Genomic DNA, 21,386 nt, shown 5'->3' with positions numbered 1-21,386 from the left:
GCCAAAACTTAGAAAGCAAAATAGCAGAAACTTGAGAAGCCTGTCTATAGCAGGACCTTTTGGTACAAATGTACTCTACTTGAATCCTATGGACCTTTTGGCCAATTACTCTGATGCATCTATTGGTGTTTACATTTTTTTTTAATTGGCGTATACATTTGAAATCTTCTTTGAAAGCTAAAACCTACTACTTTCTCAGAGAACTTATTTCCTTTTTGGTCCGTTTCAAAAAAATTATCCATTTTTAAATTTGATAACAATTTAGTTTAAACTTACAATTCTAGCCTTAATGAGAAGCTTTTATAACCACACAAATACTTTGAGTCCCTTTTTGACTTGTTTAAGACCACAAATTTAAAAAATCTTCATTTTTTCTTAAACTTTGTGCCCAGTCAATCAAATTCACATAAATTGGAACAGAGGGAGTAATATCTTTTTTTTAAAATTATTTTTTAATGATAGTATTCACAAATTTACACGCATCTCGACTAATTCTATTGGGTGCCTACTACCTTCACCCAGCACAAGTACCACGTAACAATCTACTAGTATCTTATTTCATTTGAAAAGTGATTAAAAGGTTTTCTAATAGCTAAAACTAATTTTTCTTATTTTCCCTATTTTTCAAAAGAAATATCAGAAAACAATCCTATTGCCACCTTGAACAAGTTACAATATTTATGACAATTACCAATAAATTATAAACAACTTAATACTAATATGAAATTTAAAATTTCAAGCATGATGATGCTGCATTTACATTTAATATTAAACATAAAATATGCTCTTCCTTCTCTGTAGATTTCTTTCTCCACGCCCTCTAAAATAGTTAACTTCTATTAAGTGTTATTGTCTCTTGCTTTATATGATTTGCTACTACAGTTTTGCTGTTTTGGCATGACGTGACACAAATTTGGTGTTTTTCTATAGTAATTTGTACTGCTATTTTGATTTGATGAGACACATATCAATACATATATGTTGTTAAATGTGAGTCATAGATTACACAAGGCATGAATTGTAAGTGTCTTCAATATTTAAATATGTACCTTCATTTATTGGTTATAGAATCATGATTGGCATTTGCCATGAGTTGGACGTTTCAAAATTTATCCCATTTTCAAGTTAGTGATAAGAATGTTGCTGCTCATCTTCTCTTGTTATTATATTAAATCATTTTTTTATGATCTTGTAAATCAATTTTCTAGTACTAGAGATGTTATAATGCAGAAGTGGATCAAAGATTGAAATTTAATGAAATTTAATTTTGCATTGGATTAATTATACTGTTAAAATTATGGATTCAAATCTAATATTTATTGAAATTTTAATAATTTTTTACAAACATATTTATACTTCGTGTCCAAAGTTATGAGTTCAAATGAACTCGTAATCAAAATGCTACATATCCTCCTAGTGAGATGAAGTACTATATGATCTCTCGAATAATAGAACATCAGTCTACATATTTGAAATTAATATGCTTCCTTAATAATCTCTACAATAGTTTATCTTTATTGTAAACTACTTATTCAGTTTCATATTACACATTATTTTTTTTTATTTTAAGAAAAGCAGCAAAATGCACTAAGCTCTCGCTATGCGCGATGTTTAGATCATGGTGATCTATTATATGCAACCTTGGGCATTAAGCTCTCGCTATGTGTGAGATTCGGGAAAGGGCTGGACCATAAAGATCTATTATACGCAATCTTACCCTGCATTTCTGTAAGAGACTGTTTTCACGGTTCGAACCCGTGACTCCCTGATCACACGACAACAACTTTACCGGTTACTATTTGTACCATTTAAATGTTTTCTGTTTGATTGTTACTCTTCACATTGTAGTTTAAGTTCGTTGTTATGTAATCATTGAATAAGGTAATTTGTATCTAATTTATAGAGATACTACATTTTTCCTACTTTTCTTCAAATATGTCTTTTTGATATCTTATTTATAGAATTTGTAGCTTTTATCAAACTTATTTGTAAATATGTACATAATATTCTACCTTTTAAAAATTGTTCCAAAATAGACCTCCTTTTTGCTTCCAAAAATTAAAGCAATTTAGAGGGAATCCTCCTTTTAACTTGGTTCAAAATTTAAAAAAATAAAAAAATCCATGAACCTTGTATACCAACCAAGTCCCACAAAATGCACGACCATAATAAACTATATTATCGAATATTAAATTCGACAACCCTCAATTCCTCCTATTTTCTAAACAGTAAAAACAAATTAAAATTAGAGACATCTCAGAATCAGAATTTATTTGGTCCCTCCCGTCGCCCACTGCGCGTCCACACCCACCCCCACTTCCCCCTCCCCCCGTCTTTCTCTTTCTCGGTCAATTTATTACTCTATAAAAATACAAAGTCGTAGAGAAAACGCTAATGTACGACATGGATTTCTCATGAAGCAGAAGTTGGTGGCCTGTTCTACACAATAAACAACACAAAATTCGTTCCAAAAAAATATGTAAGTTTAATCTTTTGATTTCCTATTAATATAATTCATCCTTTCTGTTTTAGCGGCTCAGTTTCTGCCAGCCAATTATTCACAATATTCTTTACTTATCGCATCACACTTTGCGTTTTCAGGTTTATTTTTCTCATTTCTTCCTTTTTCTGTATCTTTTGTCTTCTTCTGTTTCGTCCTTTCTGATTGTGCTTATAATTATTATAAACTGTTTGCTTGTAGATTTTGATCAGTATTCGAAGAAGAAAAATAAAACTATGTCGTCGAACATAATTCACGACGCCGATGGATCGCCTTCGCGAATCGTATTGTCGGAGCATACTGGATCAACTGCTGAGGTTTTTTAAATTTCTATTTTCTTTTTTTAAGTCTATTCGTACTATTCGTGCTGGATAATTGTGATAAATTTTGCTTTATATTTAGCTTACGAAGGATTTTAAATGTGTTCTCCTAAAATTACGACTATTTGTGCTGCATAATTGTGATTAAGTTCTCTTCTTTTTTTTTTTCCGGTTTTTTGTACATGCTTGTTTTAGTTCCTGAGGTGCTCCGATTTTTACATTTTTAAAGTTTAATGAGTGCTACAATTTTTCCTTTAGTTTGATACTTTGGACGTGGCTTATTGGTTGAAGTGGAAGGAAAATCGTAAGGTCTCGGAATCCCGAGTCAAGAAGTACTAGGTGATTTCTTCCAATCTACCTAAGTTTTGATTGGCAAAGTTACCCAATATGTGTGCTGGTGGGAGTAACAGATAGCCGGTGGAGCAGTCGAGCTAGCCCGAATACCACCTTAATCAAAAAAAATATTGATCATTTTGTGGATTATATTAGGTTTAATATCTCAAGATTTACCTTTAGTTGAAGCCTATTGGTGAAAGTGTTTTGGTTTCTCCATAAATCAGTAATCCTAAATCCCATCTTCATCTAAGTGAGATTAATTTTTTTTTTGCTTGCTTGCCTTTCAAAACTAAATATCACCTCATTGATGAATTATGGCTTTATTTTTCCTATCTCGAACATTTTCCAGAAGTTCTCGAAACTACTTAGTTTGGATAGCAAGCAACCTGTTGATTGAGAATATCAAATGGAACAATTAATTTAAGAGGTGGACTCTTTTTGTTGAAGCTACTCTGTATAAGCGCAGTGCCTTGCTTGTGAGAAGTTGAAATAGTTAACGGGAGATAACAAATCAGAAAGGAAATACTTTCCTCAGCTTTTCTTTTCCTTTTTCCTGTCCAATTCATTTTTATCTAAACGATCGTTTCGACTTCTAAACTTTCAATTCCTGTTGATTTTTTTTTTGTTGTCTTGCTAATGGTTTAGTCTTTCTTATATATGGTCTTGCCTTGAACTTTAGTCTTTAGAAAGTAGCTGTTTTGTAGTCAAACTACGTAGTTCAATGCTTCTGAGAAAACAAACGAGGTGGTGATTACCTGGGCTCTCCATTGTACCAATGAAAAGCTCTCCGCTGTCCATTTAACTTAGAGATGATGTGCTATCTTTTTAAATTGGAAAACGGAGGATCCTCTATTAACCCCTGAACGGAGAGATCCAAATGCATGAAGTAAATGTTGTAGCACTACAATGATGGTGAGTTTTGTGGGTTGGAAATATCTTTTCCTTCATTTCACATAATTCTAGTACATATTCTCTGCTGCAGGTGCTTTTTCAAGGTGGACAGGTTGTTTCTTGGAAGAATGAACGAAGAGAAGAACTGCTATTCAGGATTAATAAGGTCTAAATGACCTTCCTCTATATACTTAAGTAGCTGACTATGTTTTTTGCTACTGTTTGGATAGCAATATGTTGACCTTCCTGTATATACTTAAGTAGCGGACTATGTTTTTTGCTACTGTTTGGATAGCAATATGTTGCATGACATGCATGCAGGCACAAAGCTTTTGCAACTAAATGCTATCAACTTTAACGTGTCAATGCAACAGCCCATTCATAATCCTGTTCGTCTTGCAACTTTGTGAACATGACGTGGATAGTTGTCTCGTCTGGAAGTTCACAATTTTGGACATGTGCATTAAAAAAAAGGATTTGCATCTTCACCTGGATCCTCTCCAGTCTTGACTCCATATTTGAAGATATGGGGCACCAAATTTGAATTAAGATCAATTTATCAATCAAAAAAAAAAAAGTTTGGATTTAGGATCACAATATATATCGGAGTCTAAAAAGCAAAATTGAAAAGTGCTTTCCCCTTGGAGAAATCTATGAAATGGCACAAGGTGACGCTAGCATTGTTCTTTTTCCATCCTTAGCATCTCATAGGTGGTTACATTTAGTAAAGATTGAATTGCTTTTGTCACTTGTGTCTTCACTTGGTCTACCATACTTCTGGAACCAACTAATTGCACTGTCCTCTCCAGCATTGTGCAGTATGATAAGCAATATTTGATTTAGTTCCTAAATCATGAGATTCACTTTGACAGCATATCAAGTAGGACTCACATCTAACGGGCTACAAATATTATGAGAGGGCTTTTCCTTTATGCAATTTTGCGACACCTTCTACTAGGATTCGCAGGTTAGAAGGGCTGATTAGTGTTTTCTCGATGATGTGCATCACTGAGCAGGTGTCCAACGTCTCAAGATAAAATATGTCTTGCTCTTTTGTAAACTTTACCTTGTCAAAAGAAAATTGTCTAGTTCTTTTGTACAGTCCACAAATTCTATCCTCTTGTGAGCCGTTGCGGGGTGAAATGCTATTCAATTATCTAAGATATGTCAAATCTCTCAAGGAATGTTGAGTTTAGTTCAAAATCAGCAAAGCATGGAATGTTGAGTATAGTCCATTTGCTCGGGTAACATAAATCTGATTGTGGTGTAAGGAAACTTCTTCAGGTTTCAAATATGTAAAATTGCCTAGATCTCTCACATAACTTGATCTGCTTGTATGTTTGAAGATACACCTCACACTGAGGATATTACTATAGAACATTGTTCAATCATTTACCTTGGCTGCTAGATTCTTCTGTAGCCCTCTTGTCTTATCATTGTCCTGACTGAGGGTTCTTGCACTGTCTTACAGACCCTCTGGAAACCTCCTAAAGCCATCAGAGGCGGAATACCTATCAGCTTCCCACAGGTTGGCCCACTAACTGAACTAGCAATTTTAGGGTTCTTCCTTGTTCAGTTCTGCATCTTAACTGTAAATATCTATTGTAGTTTGGAAGTTTTGGTTCTTTAGAGCGACATGGTTTTGCAAGAAACAGAGTGTGGTCATTGGATGATTCTCCTTCTCCTCTACCTGCAGCAAACAGTCAGTCAACCGTGGATCTCATCTTGAAATCCACAGAAGAGGATCTGAAAACTTGGCCGCATAGGTGGGGAGAATGCATGGTCTTACATGTCTATTAGCCTATAGTAATACACATCTCCTCCAATTCAACAATTTTATCAAAATCTACAAAGGTAACCCTAATCTTGTTTCGCAGGTTTGAGGTGCGGCTACGTATCTCTCTCAGTGCTGGCAAACTGACTTTGATCCCTCGTGTGAGAAATATAGATAACAAGCCATTCTCATTCACGATCTCTCTGCGTAACTATTTATCTGTTTCTGATATCAGGTTTGCCTTGTCGGTTCGCTATTTTTTATTTTTTTTTTGAGATGTGGTTCGCTAGTTTCCCCCCCGCTAAGTAGCGCTAACAAGTTGAAATTCGTAATAGCTATTATAGTCCCCTTTTAGGGTTTCTTGCAATTAATTCAGACCTATCATTTAAAGTATCTTGCTCATTCAATCGTGGGCGTTCTCTTAAATTTTTGTCTCTTTATAGCTGAAATTTGCTAGATACGTCACTATCCTTTTCAGATAGGTTGCATGATGCAGTTTGATTTGCAGTGAAGTGCGTGTGGAGGGCTTGGAGACACTTGACTACTTCGATAATTTACAGCAGAGAGAAAGATATACAGAACAGGCAGATGCAATTACCTTTGATAGTGAGGTAACATTACTATGTTAGGTTGTTCTCCATATTTTACTGAGGATAGACACCTTCATTTGAACTCAGGACCCCTAGGTGCCAGAGGAACTTCTCTTACATCACTTCAGTATGCTTGGTTTTTTGAATTTTTCATAATTCATTGAAAAGAGTACTTAATTTCTCCTTATTATTATGTTGACCTAGACCTTTTCCTTTTGTTAGATTGATAGGGTATATCTGAGCACACCAAAGAAAATTGCCATAATAGACCATGAGAAGAAGAGAACCTATGTCATTCAGAAAGAAGGCATGCCAGATGCTGGTATATTTTTACCTTTTTTTTCTTTTGGTCTGGATCTCTTTTGTTCCCAATCTCCATTAAATATTTTAAAGTATAATATGGATGTGATATGCAGTTGTTTGGAATCCTTGGGACAAAAAAGCCAAGTCTCTCCCTGATTTAGGTGATGAAGATTACAAAAAAATGCTGTGCGTGGATTCAGCTGCTGTTGAAACTCCGATTGTCTTAAAGCCCTCTGAGGAGTGGAAGGGGCGGCAAGAGCTCTCTACTGTATCTTCAAGTTATTGCAGTGGGCAATTGGACCCTAGGAAAGTTCTTTATGGCCTTGCCTGATCTCGTTCATGGTGGGATTGAGGTGCTATTTCTACGAGTCTATTTTTGTATACTATGCGCGCTGTTTTACTATTCCACAAACACCTATTCATGTTTGGTTTGTCAGTTTCTGGAGGGTTAAATTTAACATTACTGGATCTATTCTATAAGCACATAATTTTAGCTGCAGGTGGTTCACTGACTTTCTGTTTCTTTTTTCAAACTGTGAGATATCTTGTATGTTTTCAACTTATCATAGCATAAACTTTCCTGAGCCTAGAAATTCCTTCTTGGTGTTGCAATAGTTTGATGGATGAATAATTTGAATAACAGAATATAACATCTAAAGGTAAATACACAATGCACGCTTACATAACATATGAGTTGAGAGAGATAACATGGGTTTTGTTGGGGAGGGGGGTGGAGTTTTGAAGCTTGCGTATTAGAACTTACGAAATACTTATGAAAAATCAACGTGTTTTAATCATTCCTTTATTGAGCAATTATTCATCAGTTAAAATAGACCGCTTTATTCTTTAACAACCTAGAAATTGCTGGAAAGACATAACTTAGAACATAGAGACCATGGATGCCCCGAACTTCTCCTTGGCTTCTTTGTCAAAGGGATCATCACCTAAATACATGTAGATGAAGGCCCTGCAGAGTAGTTCACTTTCCACCTTGCTCACAATTTCACCCTTTACTGCATTTAGTTAAAGTTGAGGTTTAATGAAGTTAGCAATTCAACTTGATGGCATGAAATTGACAAGAATGATTTTTGTGGTAGATTTTACCTCTGGTCTGGAGAACATATCCCGGAAGTCTTGAAATCTCAATTACAGAACCAGAAGTCAGCTTTATGTCATCGGATGCTTCACCCATGATCCTAATATAAAAACAGGATATTAGAGTTTAAGCATTCAAGTTTTCCATTTCAAAAAAGCATTCGAGTTATGGCTGATTAGAAATGATTAGCAATTAAAATGGTTGTAGTACTTTTTTGTGAGCTCTTCGTTCTTCCCACCAGTGAGTTTCTTTATGGCAGCTCCTAGGCCTTCGTCAAAGTTCTTTCTTACCATGCTCATGGTTAGGTTAGAGAAAACAATTACCAACCGCACCATCATCCCAAAATCGCTATCAATCACGATTTGGTACATTTCCTTTGTTGGTTTTGATGGTGCTTTCCCAATCTTGGACTGCATAAGGTCCTTCAATTTCTCATTGTCTGCATATATTCCTGCAATCAAATAATCAGGAGTGGTTAATTTCCGGAGGCCAGTTTGATATAGCTTGATATAGGTTAGAACATTAAACTAATAAGAACATATGTTAAAAGCCAACTATGCTGTTAAATAGATCTTTCTCGAAGCGCAGTATGATCCTTATTCGTATGTTTGTGTAAAGAAGATAGTTTAAATGGAGTATTACCAAAGCCATAAATTTTGAGGCCCATGCCAAGCATGCTCTTCTTCCTTAAACCTACAGCTTTCAACTGCATTCCATCTTCAAGTTTGACAGCAAAAGAGATTCCAGTTTTAGGTTCAACTTCAACTGGAACTTCCTCCTCCTTTACAGTTGCACCATTGGGTTCTTTCTCCTGACCACTCTTCTCGTTCTTTTCCTCTTCAGTTTTGGCTCCATTGGTACAATTTGGCTTCTCTTGTGCTGTTTCTGTAGTCTTTGGTTCACCTTCGCTCACCAGCTTCTCCTTCTCCATTGTTGGTTTTAAAGCAAGACCACTCTTGGGGTCAATTTCAATTGCCTCAGTCTTTGCTGTGACATCTTCCATGGTGGTCGGCATTTTACACTGATAGTTATAAGCGAAGAGGAAGAGATAGGAATTGTTTTCTGTTTTGCTGTGGTTTGAAGATTTAAGGGCAATGAGGTTTATATAGGAAGAGATTTGCCCGAGGGTTGTTGTAACTCATTGATGTCTCATGCAAGTGGGAGTCTCATTGCACAGAGAAATGAGGCATCTTTTCGTCCTTCCTCGGTTTGAGCATTGAGATAATGGGAGGCAAATGTTACATATTATCATCCACTGTAGCTCATTAACTGATTTTTCTTGGTGAAAGAAAACACTAGTGTGCTTTATTTCCTTGCATTAGTTTGCATATTTTGGCAAAAATTTACGGAACACATTTCAAGGACCTGTATTGTTTGCTATCATAAATGTATGATCTCATTTCAATGTGAATATCTTCTTTTCAAACAATTCCAAGGTGGTGGATAAGTGCTGACGGAATATGATGAAATCATGATTAATAGCGTGTTTGGCCAAACTTCAAAAATTAGCTCATTTGTTTTCCGAAAGTGCTCTTCTTAAAAATACCTTTGATCAGAAGCAATTTGTGTTTTGCTAATTACTTTGAAAAATACTTTCGAGTAACAATTAATGTTTGGTTAAACTTTTAAAAAGTAAGTATATTTTTCTCTAAAGTGCTTTTGGGGAAAAGTTATTTTTTTTTGCTTCTCCAAAACTGATTATGGTTCAATTCAAAAGTATTTTTTTAATTTTAAAAGTTTGGTCAAACACTTCAACTTTAAAAAAAATATTTTTTTGGAAAAAAAGGGTTTAAAGAAGCTTGACCAAACAAGTTATGAGTTTTATACAGGGGAAAACGAAAAAGTATTACACGTTCAGCGTAATTGACCGGCTTTAACATATGTTTTTACACTTTTTCAGGTTTCCAACTTATGTTTACCGTAGACATTACACGCATTTATAATTTACTACTTCCTTTAACATATGTTTTACACTTTTTCAAGTTACTAACTTATGTTTATTCGCAGTTTAACTATTTTATGAACATAAACTGCAGATCATTTCTAAACCATTGATAATCCAATTCCCCAGTGTAACCGCCTTGATTATCTTTGAATGAGAAATTTACTACTTCCTTTTGTTTTCCTCTTACTCTTAGCTAGCGTTTGAACATAAATTTGGCTAAAATTTGAAAAAAAAGTTTTTGAAGTTTTGTAAAATAATAATTTTTGGAAGTTAAAATTGTGTTTGGACATGCATTTTATTTTTTTTTAAAAAGTTAAAGTTTTTTGTGAGCGGAAGAAAAAAATTCACCCAAAAATTATCCTAAATTAGATTTTGGGAACTTGAAAAAAAATTCAATTTTTTTTCAAAAACTGATCATATTCCATGAACAAATAATGTTTTCGAAAATTTGCCAAAATCTATGGTCAAAGGGGAGTTTAGTATTGGGATGAGAAAGTCATCATTATTTTTACGTTGCTGCTTCTACATGCCTAATCTAAAGGAAGCATTTCATGTTTTGTGTTAATAGTAATATTGGGATTGTATGTAAGCGATTCAATGCTCAGAAAGGTCTCATCGCGTCCTAGTGCAAAATCGAAACAAATGGTGATGCATCAACTTCTTCGTTTTTGGAAGGTAAAAATACTTTTTCATCAAAAAAACTATAGTGTACTACCTTTTTTAGAGATTTGAGGTGTTGGCTAAAATGCTCGAGCATTATAAGTAGTTTTTCTTTTCTCGGAGAGAAGCCACAAATTCTACCTTATTTTCAAAAATAGAAAATTAATTTTTTTTCAAGATAAAGATATCCTAATTAATAATTTTTATTTACAAGGCTTTCCGTTATTGTACCTCCTTGCATTAGTTGCATATTTTGCGTATAATTTACACTGTTCCGAACACATTTCAAGGACCTTTAATCTTGGCTTTCATAAATGCATGGCCTTCTTTCGATGTGAAGATGTTCATTTCTAACAAATTCCAACGTGGTGGATAATGTTGACAGAATATAAATATTTAATAAAATCATAAATTTAAATTTTATATACTGATGGGAAGAAAAGTTCACACATTCAGTGTGCTTGTCTAGTTTTATTTTTTAACTAGCAAAAGTATAATTACATAGAGTAAGAAAGTAAATTTGATAGTAGTACCTGTAATAACATAAAAATTTAATTCATGGTAGCGCCTGATTCTCTTTGCTCCAGAGTCTATTTAGTCTTCAGCATGAGTAACCCGTAACCAAAAAGCCAAGAGAAGGGCAATGTGTATCACTTCTAATTATTCTTACAATTTTTATATCAAATGCCAATTACAACACATCAATATTATGGTTTAAAAAAGGCATTATACTTTATGCTTACGGCAAAACAGTACCGATCAAGTGGAAAAGAAAGAATATAGAGTTAAAAACTAAAAGATAACAAAAATGAAAAAATCGGAAGAAATATTACCTTCTAAAGCCAAATCATCATCGGATTTTAATGTTTTCTCTTGAATCAGCAGGAGAAAGATGATGAAAATTTTAGTATGTGTAACGACCCGGCCAGTCATTCCGAGAGTTATAGACCTGTTTCTCCATTTCTACTTCTTTATGTGTTGTTCAACGGTGTTGAGTTGTATCGAGTTGGTAGGTTTAGGTCCGGAGTAGTTTTGGAGTGAAATGAACATTTAGTCTCTTAGTTAGAAAGTTAAGTTAGAAAAGTCAACCGAAAGTTGACTTATGAGTAAACGAATTCGGATGTGAATTTTTATGATTCGATTAGCTTCGTTGGGTGATTTTAGACTTAGGAGTGTGCCCGAAATATAATTTGGAGGTCCGTGGTAGAATTAGGCTTGAATTAGCGAAAGTTGAAAGTTTAGAAGTTCTTAGGCTTGAATCCGAGGTTGATTTGGTGTTTTGGTGTTGTTTTGGATTTTTCGGAAGGTTCGACTAAGTTCGGGTAGTGATATATGACTTGTTGGAATTATTGGTTGAGGTTCCGAGGGCTTCGGGTGAGTTTCGGATATGTTTGGGTTGTGTTGCGCTCGTTTTTCTTATGTTTCGACGCCATTTCTTCAAGCATAAATGATATCATATTGAACAAATGAGCTCCGATTTCTTTTTTAATTGAAGCATTAGATCCGTATCATAATTACGGACCCGTAGCAAAAAGAATCATCAAATTTGAACATTGTATGAGGATTTTATGGTCATTTTACTAAGAATTAGGTTGCCAGATTTTTCAGATTAATTATGCAATTGCCACTGACGGTGTATTTAAAAATCTGCACGATTTACAAATATTAAAACCTACATATCTCCTTCATTATAAGGTCAACTTGAGTGATTCAAAAGCCTAACTTGACTAAAATTTTACAAGGAATTCATTGGAAGCATGAAAAGTGAGTTTCAGGATCGTTTGACATGAGAAACAAGGCAGAATAGCTGGCAGAAATATATATAAAACGAAGGTTTGTTCATTCGGTCATATTTTGAGTTGGGGAGCTCGGATTTGGACGATTTTGGGGGCGATTTTCACCATAAGGATTGAGGTAAGTGTTCTCTACTCAGTTTTGGTTATATTTCATGAATCCATCTTCATTTTTAGAATTTGATTAATGATTTCAAAGTGAAATTGAGGGAGTAAGGGTTTGAGTTTTGGAGAGTTTAATTGAGGATTTGAGGGACCAAACGGAGTCCGATTTTGATGAATTTTATATGATTAGACTCGGGAGAGGACGAGATTTATTATTCTGCCATTTTTGACTGATTTCGAGAAGTGAGCCCGGGGGCCGGGTTTTGGTCAGTTTCGGATTTTTGGCATATTTTTTAGTTTTTATTGTGAAATTCGATTCGTTAGCCTATGTTGATGGTATTAATCTGATTATGGTTAGATTTGGAGCTTTTGGAGACCGAGTCCAGAGACGAGGGCATCCCGGAGTAGGATTTTACGCTGTTAAGATAAGTAACAGTTTTAACTCTGGCTTTGAGGGTATAACCCGGAGAATTTGATATCGTGTGACTGTTTGGAGGTGATATCCACGCTAGGTGACGGGCGTGTGGGTGTATACCTCGAGGGATTGAGACTTGGTCCGTCTCGTGAGGCCTCATGGCCATCATCTGTGTTTACGTAGTTACTTGTTGTTGAACTTATATGTCTTCATGTTAGAGATCATGCTTAGACTTTATTCATGCTCACATTATTTGTACTCAGTCATAGAAATTATTGTACATGTTTACCTCAGTCTCTATTATTTGCTAATATGCTGTGATACTTGATGCGGGCTGCGTTCCCTTATTTGTTGATGATGGTGAGTCTAGTAAGGTACATGATTGAGTAAGGCCGAGGGCCTGGTTCTGAGGATATTAATACCATAGCGCGTGAGTTGTCCGCGTAGCACGTGAGTTAACTGTGCGGGTCCAAGTATTGATACCATAGCGCGTGAGTTATCCGCGTAGTACGTGAGTTGACCGTGCGGATTCAGGTATTGATATGATAGCATGCGAGTTGTCCGTGCTTAGTGCTTGGGCTTTGGGAGCCCCTCCGGAGTTTGTACACACCCCCAGTGAGCGCAGAGTGTTGAGTGTTGAGTGCTGAGTGCGAGTGATGAGTGATTGAGTGATATTACTGCGAGGTTGTATTTATTTATGTTGTTGCTGCATTTATCTGTTAAACTTCTTTGTGCATTTACTGAGTTATGGAATTTACCTGTTTATTTCTGTTTATTTTTAAATTGTGAAAATAAATAATTGGATTGTTTTACTTAGCTCGTCACTACTCCCCAGTTCCTTAGTTATTTCTGCTACTACTGAGTCGGTTGTACTCATACTACACCCTGCACTTTATGTGCAGATCCAGGTGAGTTAGAGCGCGACGATCGTTGAGTTCAGGCCGGCTATCTGTGGAGATTGCAAGGTAGCTGCTAGCGTCCGTAGGACCTTGTTACTCCTTTTGTCATTTCTTCTTTTGGACAGTTAGACAGTATATATATCTTAGTTTATAGTTTTAGACGCACATGACTTAGTGACACCCCGATGTTTGGGGCTCATTTCCGTATTTTCTATAATTATATTTAGAGTTGATTTAGTTTATGAGAAATTTAAATGTTGGTATTGTTTTATTAAATTCTTATAATCGATTTAGTAGTAATATTTTAGGAAGTAGGCTTGCCTTGTAATACGATAGGCGTCATCACGACCATGATTAGATTTTGGGTCGTGACGAAAACTTTTGAAATAAAAGATTGACTAAAAACTGAATGGCTATAGGCCAAAAGAAAAATAAACCGAGGAACAAAAATAAACTCAAGCAAAAGTAAATTTGAAACAAAACATAGCTCTGATTGTCATAATATTGACTCTGCAATACATAAAGAGCATTTGCGGACGGAAGAATGAAAGAAAATTTGAAGGTGGTATAGAGAAGAGGGTAAACAAAGAAGATGAATGAGTTTTGACAAGTTTCCGGTTGTAACGTTTGGGGTTTTAGTAGTCTTAATAGGTGTAATTATGTAGGGAATTAATTAGGTGACTTTCGGACTTTTTAAAATATCTCATAAATTAAAAGATGAAAAGAGAGCCAAAAAAATTGAGGTAAAAGATAAATAGAGATCCTAGATGTAGAGAGTGCCACATCATCTCTCCCATTCCCCGTTTTATATAGATTTATAGATTATAGATTTATAGATATGTTATGCACCTTTTTTAAGTTATCAGCTTACATTTAGTGTAGTGCGAGGGGTGTACAAAGAAAATCGATAAACCGCATCAAAACCGATAATCCGAGTCAAACCGAAAAAAAAACTCGATGTGGTTTGGTATTGGAAAATAAAACCCGACTATAATTTGTTTGGTTTGGTTTTAATTAAAAAAAGTCAAACCGAAATCAAACCAACCTGATAGTACATTTATATAATTTTTAAAAATATTTTATACATATAAATATTTATTATAATGTAATTTATAAATATTTCTTAAACCTTTTTACAATTTTATCTTTTAATGTATTATTTCAAGTTTAGACTTAACATTCTTGAATGGTAAATAAATTTTATAGCCCATAAATGTAGTAACTCAAACAAAGTTCAAATCAATACTAATGCTAACAAAAGAAATTCAATTCAATACTAGGAATGACGAAAGTGTTGGATAATTATTTTAGTAAATTGGTTTATAATGAAAATGCATAACTTAGTTTATTTTTTTCTTTAGTACTTAGTTATGTAATTAATATTAGTACTTATTAGCTATACTTATTTTAGCGTGACCTATATAGTATTTTTAGATTATGTTAATTTTTATTATGGCTTATGGATTAGCAATATTTATTTTATGTAATTTTATTATTTTATCTTTGTTATTGAATATTTTAGTATAATGCTATAACTTATCTTATATTATTGTGTTAGTTTCTTGAAAAACACATTATATAGTTGTATTTTACTAGGACTTAAGAAATATTTGGAGCACAAGTTACATATTTTATACTATGAAGACTTTACCGGAAAAAAATCCGAAAACTCGAAAAAATCCAAAAAACCCGAGATTGAAAACCCGACTTTGTTGGTTTGGTTTGGTTTATAAATTTAAAAATCCGACACCATTGATTTGGTTTGATAATTGAAAAATTCGAACCAACCCGATCTATGTACACCCTTGCGTATACATGTACATGCAATGTGCTTCTCAGTAATTTTGGCTAAGTAAATATTTTTATGAATTTTACTTGTAAAATAATTTCTAAAACATTGAATATCCGACTACAATCTTGCTGGGTACACTGCTTACTAGTTCCTTTTGTTGGCTCTTACTCTTAGCATTGAATCAGAAAGTCGCCGTTAATTATCTTTTCGACATGCCTAATCTTTGCTAAACCATTGTTTGTATTAATGCTTAATAGTGGTTTTGAGTAAGCGAGCCAATGTCCCATAAGTTCTCATCGTGTCCAAATGCGAAATCAAAAAAAGTGCTGATGCATCAAATTCTTGGTTTTTGGACTTTTTGATCCAATTGAAGGGATCAAACTATCTAGTTAAATGTCTTGCCACTCGGTGTGAAGTACTTGAATATTTTTAGTGAAATAAGTAGATCTCCTCAATAGTTTAAGTTTCCTGCCGGGTTAAATGACTTGCTTTAAATTATTTTACTTTCTAATTTATTTTTTTTGGTTTTCTTAAAATGCTTTTAATAATGAAAATACCTTTTTCTTTTCTGCATTTTTGCATATTAATTTTGTAAATACTTGAATCTTATTACTTTTTTAAAGAAATTATCTTCTGATCTTTATTATGGAGAATGGTTTAAAAATTCTCACGAGCACAGCAGATGCAAGTTAAGATCGAGTAATGTTAGAGACTTATATGTTTAGTTTGATTTAAATAATAAATGCGAGTAAATATTTTTTATCATAAAACAATGTATACGTGCACTATGCACATATATGTATAACAATTTTATAAAATGGAAGTTTTCGACTTCTCCTCTTTCTTTCTTTAAACAAGTTTCATGGGAAGTTGGAAGATGAAATCGTTAAGAAGAAAGCTTTATCGAGATCCCAAGGTCAATCCAAACTTTAAGCAAGCTTAACTTTCGCATATTTGAATGTGTTTACTCTAAAAAAATAAATAAGTGACAATTAAATTTGTACGCAGTTTAAATGATACGTGATTTAATTCAATACGAATAATAAAAAAACAGTAAGTAGTTAAATTAAAGAAAAAAAATGAATGATCGAACCAATCGTAATGTGATGATCAAGCCCGATCTTAAGTTGAATACTGAAATTCGGCCTTCGATTGGACCCTCGATATAAACTCGGTTGCAATTAAAGAAGAGAATAATTGAAGAACACTATGAATAATAGCTAGAAGACAAAAAAATGAACTTTTATTGCTTTGGTTTTCGTGTCAACAACATGTGAAAATAAAAGAAACTCTCCCCTTTATATAGTAGGGGAATTTCAGTCATAATACAAGTCTAAATAAGGTAAAAAACTTCTTTTTTCAGTAAATGCCAATCCGCAGTTAATATCAGACAGGATTCGCGCCGTAATATCCGGTTAAGGGCGAATATTATGGCTCCCTACTTGTCATGCCTAACCGTTCTTCCTTTTCCTGTGGTCTCGAAACTCTACTCGGTCCGGACCCTTTATTTTGCCGTGCCCGATCCCAGATACATCGTTCACTCCTCCTGGGTTCCGATACGAGGGGTTCTGACCTTGCTTGTAGTAGTGTCGAGCCGTGCTTCCCTCTTGTTTCCTTATCGGAGAATCGGAGAAAACTTGCCCCCGATTTTACCCGTACATAGATAGTCCCCTTGCTTTTCGGAGAACAGATTTATTGGAGTGACAGAAAGCGTTTAACTGACCCCAATTCCTTCTTTCGTACGCTATAATCGAGTCAACTGGTCAGTGAAACGTCCCATCAGTCGTGTCGTTTTGACTTCGAACACGTGTCAACAACCGATTGACCGTACTCGAATGTGAAATGTCACGCATTGATTACTCTCTCTCTATAAAAGCTTCGGTCCCCTTTTTCTCACTTTTTACTTTTCGATTCCAGAATTCCCTAACTTACCCTCGAACTTTTCACTTATTCTTAACCCCTTCAAATCTTCATACTTTGTTCCATATATCTTCATATTTTCATCTTCCCATCTTCAAATCTTCATATTCCATACTTAAATCTTCAAGTCTGACCATCAAACCTTCATCCTCATATTTAAATCTTCATCCTCACCTTTAAATCTTCATATTTCCCAGAGTTCGATGGTGAAGACTTCGAAATTTGTACCTCAACAGACCGTCCCTTCAACTTCTAACCCGGATGCTGAGGTGGCCGTACCTGAAGTGGCCCCAGAAGAACCTCCCCTGAAGAACTTCATCCCCGGAGGCTGTTCCATTGAAAACTACTTTAAGGTTGAAAAAGCCTCAGCCAACAGGACCGAGGTGAAGAGGTATGGAGGTGCATATGCTCCATTACCGAGGATACATTCCCTATAGTTCGGGAGGACTGCAATTGGGAGGGCAAAGAAGTGGTTGTCCCTGGTCCGGATAAGGATATTACCACTCATGTGGAGGGGTATCTAAGTGTTTACTAATGGTAGGCTAGAAACCCGTATTTTAGCCATAGTTTATACTCTAATTACTGCATTTTACGTGTGTTTGAGCTTAAATGATGGTGATTTATACTTATTACGTATTTTATACCTTTCAGGAAATGATTCCAAGTTAAAAGGATAAATTAGAGTAAATCGAATAATTGGAGCTTTGAAGTCTAAGTAAAGTCCAAAGAATTAACCCGAGATAGCATCCAGGACTCGTGGACAGGTGTTGAATACAAAAATGGGAAGAAAGTGCAAGGGACAGAACAAATGTACTAATGCGGCGCACTAAGCGTAGCAGCGTGCGACGCATTAGTGCAAATATGCGTCAGAAGTTTGACATGTTCAGAGACTGAGTTTTTTGGTCTGACAAAAAAATGCACTACTGCAACGCAGCCTGCGACGCATAGTGCGACACACTAACACAAATATCTGTCAGACTCTAGGAGTTCAGAGAGTTTGCAACTGTGTAAACTACACTAATGCGACGCGTAGTGCGACACATGAAGTGTAAAAAGTTTGCAGGTTTCCCTACTTCGGCTCAAAGAGAGTAGTTTCATTCGAGTTCGTTCCTACTTGGTATAAATACACTGAAAAAATATTTGTTTGAAGGACTTTTGGCCTACAAAAGATTTGGGAACCAACCAAGGCAAGAAGACTCAAGAGTTCATCAAGATTTCAACTAACGATCGGTACAATACAGGAGTTTGTATCGAATCATTAGCATTGATATTTTCTTCATTTTTAAACCTTATTGAGATGACTTTTTCCATTGCTATGGAGTAATTTTTATTAGGGTGTTGACAAATACGGTGTTTTGATAATTCGATTAGGGATTCGATTCTTGATAATTGTTGGAATTAATTGATAGAGTTTTAATTCGTATTGTGAAGTTATTTCTTATTTTTCTTAATCGAAAGAGGAACTTGATATTGAATTGCTTTACATCTTATGATCTAATTTAAATTAGTGATTCAAATAGGTAATGGAAAAAGCTTCTTGAATTGTTAGCTGAACTAGAAAATAGGGAAATATTCGTGAGAAGTTACCCTTTAGACCATAATCATCATTTTATTCGTTGTAATTGTTTATCGCACTTCAATTGGATTAATTACTGAAATTAACGTTTAATCGAAAGAGAAATATTAACTTCAAGTGTAATTTAATTATCTGTTAAATTCTTGAGAATTGACCGTATTATAGAGTGAACTAACTCAAGAATTGGATCTCGAGTCAGTTATCTTGCACCTATCTAGTCAATCACCCTTATTTCTCTCATTGATTTTTCTTCGTTACTCATCTACTGTGTTTTGTGATCAATTTTTAATTGCTTAATTTTTAGTAGTTAATCGTAGTTGATAATCATCAAATGAAGTGTTAATTTTTTTGGATAGTAGTCAACTAAAGATTATTCGAACACTGACTAAATCCAATCCTTGCGGAGACAATAAATAAACTATACTATCTTTGACTAGCGAGCAATAATTTTGTGTTGTGTCGTCAAATTTTGGCGCCGTTGACGGGGATTGATAATCAATAGTGTTTAAAATAGGTTTAGTACTAATTTAGAACCAATTTTTACTTTAGTGTATTCAGGTTTCTCACTTGCTGCACTGCTGTCCTAGTATGGGGTCAAACACAAAACAGGAACCCCGTAGCATGCCCAAAAAAATGGGAAAGTTGAAGTGGCTAACCATGAGGTTAAACGAATTCTTGAAAAGACGATTAGTTATTCTCGTAAGGATTGATCTATAAAGTTAGATGAAGCTTTATGGGCGTACAAAACTGCGTTCAAAATAACTATAGGTACTTCACCGTTCAAATTAGCGTATGGAAAATCGTGTCACCTACCTGTTGAAATATAACATAAAACTTATTGGGCAATTAAGATGCTTAATCTTGATCTTAGTCTTGCAGGTGAACAAAGATTATTGTAGATGAATGAATTGGAGGAGTTTAGACTAGACGCGTACAAAAATACGTGAATCTTTAAGGAGAAGACAAAGAGGTGACATGATCGCCTGATTAAGCCAAAGGATTTTCATGAAGGGGACAAAGTCTTACTATACAATAGTAGACTTAGGTTATTTCCCGGAAAATTCAAGTCAAGATGGACAAGTCCGTATGTGGTAAAATATGTCTCACCGTATGGCACCATTGAGATCCAAGATGAGGAAGGGAATGAGAGCTTTAAAGTGAATGGGCACAGGTTGAAACCGTACCTTATTGGAGGATTTGACAAGCAATCCTCTAGCATCGTGATCAAATGAGCGTGCTGGCGACTATAACTCAGAACTACTTCTAACCCTTTTTCTTATTTTTTTTAAAGAATAGTTTAATTAATTATAGATTAGGACTAATTGTATTTTAGGAGTTATCAGAATGAAGTTGACGTAGAATGAAGCTCGAGCACGAGGTAGTAGTAAAGAAGCAGAAAAATGAGAACTGTGCAAAGTTTTTGCATTTCCTGTGTCACTCAGTGCTATGCATTAGACGTCGCATTAGTGCAATTAATTGTCAGAATTCAGTAATTAATGAAAGAGTAGGCAGACCTCGGAATGAACTAATTGCGCGATGCGCTATGCATCACATTAGCACATATTTTCATCAGAGGATTGTCAAATATCAGAGAGTTGGCAGACGCCAAAATACACTAATGCGTCGCACCATGCGACACACCTGGCAAGTTTTTTTTTTTTTTGAAAAAAAGAAATTGAAAGAAAAAAAAAGAGAAAAAGAAAAAAATCCGCCCACCCCCTAAAACACTAAGCCTGTCCGACCCCAAACACACCAAGCACTCCCCCTCTCTCTCTAAACCCCCAAAAAATAAACAAAAAAAATAACCCAGTGTTTTCCCCCCAAGCTCGTCCTCTCAAAAACATTTGGGAACTAGCTCCGGAATTCTTACCAAAAATTCTCTCTCTAGAATTTTTTCTCTCAAAATTCCTCCGTCACTGTAGCAGTGAACAGTGCCAAACAGTGCGCGAAACAGTACTTTCGCTACTGTTTCATCGCGGACAAGCTAGATTTTTGAGCTTCAATGGCCACTATGGCCGGTGACCAACCATCTTTTTCGACTGGTCAGCCCTCCTCATACAACAATTAACTCCAACCCAGATCCTCTAGATTACTCTAAGGTTTTGTAACCAAATACTTTAAATCCTCCAGCGATGGCTACTGCTGCAACTTTAGTGTAACCCATTCCATTGCGACGAGCTGTGTATTTGAATGGCCAACTAGTGGTTAAATTCACAGAGGTAGAAGTAGATCGAATGAACGTGATTGAAGGCCTCCAATATGCTGTTGTTGGCAAGCTTTCATATAGATCTTCAGAGATTCACGAGCTTCGCCGAATAATTCCAACTCAATGTGGTATCAAAGGTGAGTGCAATATCGGAGTCCTAAGAGATCCTCATGTGTTAATTAGATTAACTCGATGGCAAGACTTCCTCGATTTTACATCGAAGAGTATGTACTACATCAAAGCCAAAGATGGGTATGAATATTAA

At 35.1% G+C, this 21,386-nt stretch overlaps 2 protein-coding genes across 4 annotated transcripts; one reads left to right on the top strand and one right to left on the bottom strand.

Annotated features, from left to right (window-relative positions):
• The first annotated feature begins 2,339 nt into the window (after window positions 1–2,339).
• Window positions 2,340–7,226, top strand: LOC107801442 (putative glucose-6-phosphate 1-epimerase). Of its 3 annotated transcripts, none has more exons than XM_016624767.2 (9): window positions 2,340–2,479; window positions 2,702–2,817; window positions 4,139–4,213; window positions 5,519–5,575; window positions 5,656–5,813; window positions 5,925–6,056; window positions 6,330–6,432; window positions 6,634–6,733; window positions 6,828–7,226. In XM_016624767.2, exons 2-9 carry the CDS (start codon window positions 2,737–2,739, stop codon window positions 7,043–7,045), a joined length of 924 nt encoding a protein of 307 aa, XP_016480253.1. In that variant the 5' UTR covers window positions 2,340–2,479; window positions 2,702–2,736; the 3' UTR covers window positions 7,046–7,226. The 3 variants fall into 3 exon arrangements, with proteins under 3 accessions (XP_016480253.1, XP_016480255.1, XP_016480256.1); XM_016624769.2 differs by having other exon boundaries at window positions 2,397–2,601; XM_016624770.1 differs by lacking the exons at window positions 2,340–2,479; window positions 2,702–2,817 and adding an exon at window positions 3,079–4,068.
• A 367-nt stretch (window positions 7,227–7,593) lies between these two features.
• LOC107801443 (fatty-acid-binding protein 1-like) lies at window positions 7,594–8,825 on the bottom strand. Its single transcript, NM_001325696.1, is given in 4 exon segments — window positions 7,594–7,727; window positions 7,819–7,910; window positions 8,021–8,261; window positions 8,453–8,825. Coding segments are annotated over 4 exon segments (840 nt in total).
• Window positions 8,826–21,386: the final 12,561 nt, after the last annotated feature.

The sequence above is a fragment of the Nicotiana tabacum genome, chromosome 17, assembly GCF_000715075.1.
Source record: "Nicotiana tabacum cultivar K326 chromosome 17, ASM71507v2, whole genome shotgun sequence".
NCBI lineage: Eukaryota > Viridiplantae > Streptophyta > Magnoliopsida > Solanales > Solanaceae > Nicotiana > Nicotiana tabacum.
The sequence above is the reverse complement of the archived record's forward strand: the minus strand, read 5'-3'. Positions and strand labels throughout refer to the sequence as shown.

Excerpts from the sequence above, each read along its gene's own strand:
- LOC107801442 (XM_016624767.2), top strand. The coding sequence starts at position 2,737 with ATGTCGTCGAACATAATTCACGACGCCGATGGATCGCCTTCGCGAATC. Across the intron at positions 2,818-4,138 it reads ATACTGGATCAACTGCTGAG|GTGCTTTTTCAAGGTGGACA; the intron begins GTTTTTTAAATT and ends TCTCTGCTGCAG. Across the intron at positions 5,814-5,924 it reads CTGAAAACTTGGCCGCATAG|GTTTGAGGTGCGGCTACGTA; the intron begins GTGGGGAGAATG and ends CTTGTTTCGCAG.